General features: G+C 31.3%; 1 protein-coding gene across 1 annotated transcript; it reads left to right on the top strand.

The window, feature by feature from the left end:
* The first annotated feature begins 1311 nt into the window (after window positions 1-1311).
* On the top strand, window positions 1312-4569 carry LOC108453589 (transmembrane 9 superfamily member 3). The gene is made up of 7 exons (XM_017751779.2): window positions 1312-1668; window positions 1875-1915; window positions 2018-2603; window positions 2699-2836; window positions 2969-3125; window positions 3231-3715; window positions 4087-4569. The coding sequence occupies exons 1-7, from the start codon at window positions 1511-1513 to the stop codon at window positions 4304-4306; spliced, it is 1785 nt and encodes a 594-aa protein (XP_017607268.1). The 5' UTR covers window positions 1312-1510; the 3' UTR covers window positions 4307-4569.
* The last annotated feature ends 677 nt before the right edge of the window (window positions 4570-5246 follow it).

The raw sequence follows: 5246 nt of genomic DNA, 5'->3' as shown, positions 1-5246 counted from the left end.
AATTTTATTTTGATGCAAACTGGACAAAGAAGATGATTGAAGAAAATTTTCACAAAATATATCTAAAGAGGTGATAGCCAATCAATGATATTAGAGGTGTTCAAACTTTTAAAATTAAATTAGTTGATTGAACCAAATTAGTTTATTTATTTAATTAGTCTAAATTTAATTCAATCAAAGAAATTAGTAAAAGATTTTTAAAATTTTAATTATCGATTAAAAATCGTATAATTAACTAAATTAATTGATTAACTAAAATTAATAATATATTATATATCTATTACACTACTACTATATGCCTAATATATATTATAAATATTCATATAACGGATAAAAATATTAAGAAAAATAAAATAAAAAAGTAAAAATTTGACAATATATATATGGTAGTTAAATTTTAAGAAGATGGCAATTTAATAAAAATTGCGTTATTTTAAAATTTTTGAATTAAAATTAATAAAAGAATATCGTTCAGATTTTTTTTCCCTATTTGGAGAGCATGTCAACAAAAAGCGACAAAATCATAAAAGAAAAAGCTAAAAATCAAAGTGAAAGCCCAACTTACCTTGATCTTCTCACTAGCTTTTCTTTCTTTTGTATAAATTTTTTAAAAGAAAAATATTGTGCTATGAATAAAATATTTAAATTTATAGAACTATATATAAACTCGTTGTTAATATTTTTGGAGTTATAGGTAAAATAATAAAATAGATTTTAGATTCTTTAAAAGTTAGAAAAAATTCTTTTAAATTCTTTAAAAGTTGGCAACTAAAAAACTTTTGGGGCGCTAGTAAAATTATTTTTTCTTTTAAAATTAAAATATTTTTTAGATCCTTTAAAATTAAGAAACAATATTTTGAACCTCCAGACGACTTTAAAATTAGTCTTGACTATAAGAAAAGAAGGAAAAAAAAGTTATAAGAATTAAATGATAATCCTAAAAGGAGAAATATTGATAATAGAAGAAAGGAGTCTAATGGTTGATTAACATTAATGATCACTTAGAAAACAAAATGAAAACTCTAAATTTGAAATATAACCAATAAGCAAGAGAAAAAAATTATAAGTTAAATTTAAAAATTTGGCATGTATTATCATTCCTATCAAACCATTACCATTGATGTTGTTTTGGTAAAGTGAGGTAATGGTGTGAGAGAAATAGAGATAAAGTAAAAGTGTGGTTGATATTAATTGTAAATTTAGTTTTGTGTAAACATTTTAGATTATATTCCATTACATATAAGATAACAATTGTGGTCATATATTACTATATATAATCTCTCCAAAAACTTTCTATATCACTAATTTAAAACCTTAAAAAAATGCCGAAACTGTCGTTTACATCTAACACAAAAATAGAAAAAAGTTATTTAGCTTTAAAATAATATAAAATAAATAATTGTTTTTATTTTTATTTTTTAATTTCACCGCTACTAAGCACTAATCCTTTTTCATTCTGTTTTTTCGACACTCCAAATTTTCAGATTTCCTTTCCTTTTCTCACCGGAAAATGAAAAACATGGGCGACTTTCCGACGTTTCTAGTCGTCGGACTTTTGATCTTCAGTTGTCTTTCCTATGTTAGATCCGACGCTTCCGATCACCGTTACAAGGACGGTGACGCTGTACCTCTTTACGCCAATAAGGTTGGCCCCTTTCACAACCCCAGGTAATCCTATCATTTCAGGTTTCTGTTTGATAAATCTGATTTTAGATCTGGAAGTTGCATATCTTTCGGGTCCCAAATCAACGCTCTTTTTTCCATTTCATAGGATCGTGTTTGGAACATTTAAATTAAATTAAACTTAATTCAAATCTCATTGCTTTAAGTTTATTGTTGAATTAGCTGTTTTAATTTGGTTTCTTTGATTCCAGTGAAACCTATCGCTACTTCGATCTACCCTTCTGTTCTCCAGGTTCTTTTTTTGGTTTTTTTTTATTTTATGTTAAATTTTACATCTTAATCAATTGTGCTTCGATTTCAATAAAATGTTATATAATTTTTCCATGGAATTTAGATCATGTAACGGAGAAGAGAGAAGCTTTAGGTGAGGTTTTGAATGGAGATCGACTCGTGAGTGCTCCTTATAAATTGAATTTTAGAGAGGAAAAAGATTCTTCTGTTGTTTGTAAGAAGCAGCTTTCAAAAGATGAGGTTGCCTTTTTCCGAAAGGCTGTCGACAAGGACTATTATTTCCAAATGTACTATGATGATTTGCCAATCTGGGGTTTTATCGGAAAAGTTGATAAGGAAGGAAAAACTGATCCGAGCGAGTACAAATATTTCCTTTTCAAGCATATCCAGTTCGATGTCCTTTATAACAAGGACCGTGTTATTGAGGTTAATGCAAGGATGGATCCTCACTCGCTTGTGGACTTGACCGAGGATAAGGAAGTTGATGCTCAGTTCATGTATTCCGTGAAATGGAAGGAAACTGATACTCCTTTTGAGAAAAGGATGGACAAGTACTCAATGTCTTCTTCTTTGCCACATCATTTGGAGATTCATTGGTTTTCGATTATCAACTCTTGCGTCACAGTTCTCCTTTTGACTGGTTTCCTTGCAACGATTCTCCTGCGGGTTTTGAAGAATGATTTCATCAAGTGAGATCTATTCAAATCTATCTGTACATTTTCTCATATTTTTGTTATTTCTTTTTGGTCATTGGTTGCTGTGAATGTTTGATTTCTTATGACAGGTATGGTCAAGATGAAGAAGCAGCTGATGACCAAGAAGAAACTGGATGGAAATATATTCACGGAGATGTATTCCGGTTCCCAAAGTACAAATCTTTGTTTGCTGCTGCTCTTGGATCTGGAACTCAGCTGTTTACTTTGTAAGGATCCCATTGATTTGGTATTTGTGTTTCTTTCAGATTTGTGAACTCGAGTAATTATATTGTGATCTATATGTCGCATATAGATGTTTGTCTTCTCTAATTTCTTTTGAATCTTTGAATGACTGCCAGAACGGTTTTCATTTTTATGCTTGCATTGGTTGGTGTCTTTTATCCGTACAATCGAGGAGCTCTATTCACTGCCCTTGTGGTCATATATGCACTTACATCAGGAATTGCAGGATATACTGCAACTTCTTTCTATTGTCAGCTTGAAGGAAACAACTGGGTACGTATAGATGGAGTCTGTCTGCTAGTATTGAAATGTTAAAAGTGATGCTTCTAAAATTTAGGCCTGTAAGTGTGCTAATCTATTTATTTCATGGAATGACAGGTTAGGAATCTCTTATTGACTGGCTGTCTTTTCTGTGGTCCGTTGTTTCTCACATTCTGCTTCCTTAACACGGTTGCTATTGTATACAGTGCAACTGCTGCACTGCCTTTTGGAACTATTGTAGTAATAGTCCTTATATGGACACTAGTGACATCTCCATTGCTTGTTCTGGGTGGAATTGCTGGCAAAAATAGCAAGGCTGAGTTCCAAGCTCCTTGCCGCACCACAAAGTATCCTCGAGAGATTCCACCATTGCCATGGTACAGGAGTGCTGTTCCTCAGATGGCAATGGCTGGATTTCTTCCTTTCAGTGCCATCTACATTGAGCTTTACTACATATTCGCCAGCGTTTGGGGCCACAGGATCTATACTATATACAGCATTTTGTTTATTGTCTTCATCATCCTTCTGATTGTCACTGCTTTTATAACTGTGGCTTTGACATACTTCCAACTCGCTGCTGAAGATCATGAATGGTGGTGGAGGTACATAATTTCTCTAATTCTGCATTTACCTCTCCACTGTTTTCTGGCCTTGCACTTTGAAAATATTAGAAAATTTGCAATTTGATAGCATTATTCTCACCTGCTTCTCTTCCAGTTTGTGGTTCACGACAATTAAATATTCATGCCATTTGATGAATGTTGTGCAATTTAAGAACTGTTTACAGAAAATTGAATGCTGGTTAGACTCATGCTACCTTTGGGGTTGGTTTCATTTGTACTTTCACTTTATGGCGTTTGGTGGTTAAATCTGTTTGATCACAAGTTTGTTCTGTTGAAACTTTTAGTTTATAATGAGATCCAAGTGTTCCATTATTTCATTTTTACCCATCCGAGTGCTTAATTTGTCACAGGTCTTTCCTCTGTGGTGGATCAACCGGTATCTTTATCTACGCCTACTGCTTGTATTATTACTACGCTCGATCCGACATGTCTGGATTTATGCAAACCTCGTTCTTCTTTGGTTATATGGCCTGCATCTGCTATGGATTCTTCCTCATGCTCGGGACAGTTGGTTTCCGTGCCTCACTACTCTTTGTCCGTCACATATACAGGTCTATCAAATGCGAGTGACAGGTTATTTTTCATTTCCTTCCATTCTGTCATAGAAAATATTCTATGATTTTTGTTAGATATTTAGCAGGAATTGGAGAAGTGCCTTAAATTGTCAGCTAGCAAATTGTTGATGCATGTGGGTGGCAGAGGGCCTTGGATTAAGTTTTAGGCATCATCTGTTTATTAATATTTGGGTTCTATATAAACACCATGAGACAGATTTGTTTAGGATGCTGTTATTTTTATACTTTTATCATATAAAATTGATCTTTTTTTTTTTACTTGATGATTCAAAATCTAGTTTTCTTTTTTATCAACTACTTTAATTTTACTGTAAAATAATTATTATTTCCTACAGTTTGTGTAAAAAGAAAAGAAAACCTGGAACGGTCCGTCAGATAGATACTGTTCTAATGAACCTGGTTATTATTTGCCTTGATTTTAATTAACATGATTAGATATATGAATTTTGTAATTGCAGAAATAAAACAGATGTAGATAGCAAATTTATTCTAGGTTGGTCTATATTATTTTTAAAATTTTGTTAAATATTTATATTATTTTTAATTTAGGTAATTTGACGTTTTTCTAATATTTATAGTATTATCGTACTACTAGATTTAATTTTATATAATATATATAAATAATTTAATAAATATAATATTCGAACTTTCTTAAAACAATAATTAAACTGGGGATGTGGTTGGAACTTAAATGTCTAAAGCTCAAACTATACTAAATGGGTTTATTGTTTTGAGTTAATACTTTTTATCAAAATATTATCTCAAATTTCGGGTAAATTCTTTAATTTAGACAGATAATTTAACGGTTAACAAGTCTGCTATATAAATAACATTAACTAATTGGGTGTTAAGAGACTATATAAGCAACAATAATTAATGATGAAAGCAGTATCTTAATTTAATGAAAAAGTGAATTTGATGAACGTAGTTAGGCA

Source organism: Gossypium arboreum, chromosome 5 (assembly GCF_025698485.1).
Source record: "Gossypium arboreum isolate Shixiya-1 chromosome 5, ASM2569848v2, whole genome shotgun sequence".
In the NCBI taxonomy this organism is placed as follows: Eukaryota; Viridiplantae; Streptophyta; class Magnoliopsida; order Malvales; family Malvaceae; genus Gossypium; species Gossypium arboreum.
Note: the sequence above shows the minus strand (reverse complement) of the source record. Positions and strands in the feature narration are given on the sequence as shown.

Bases quoted from the DNA above. Each gene is read 5' to 3' on its own strand.
- LOC108453589 (XM_017751779.2), top strand. From the start codon at position 1,511: ATGAAAAACATGGGCGACTTTCCGACGTTTCTAGTCGTCGGACTTTTG. The intron at 2,604-2,698 runs GTGAGATCTATT...TTCTTATGACAG, and splicing joins TTGAAGAATGATTTCATCAA to GTATGGTCAAGATGAAGAAG. The intron at 3,126-3,230 runs GTACGTATAGAT...ATGGAATGACAG, and splicing joins AGCTTGAAGGAAACAACTGG to GTTAGGAATCTCTTATTGAC.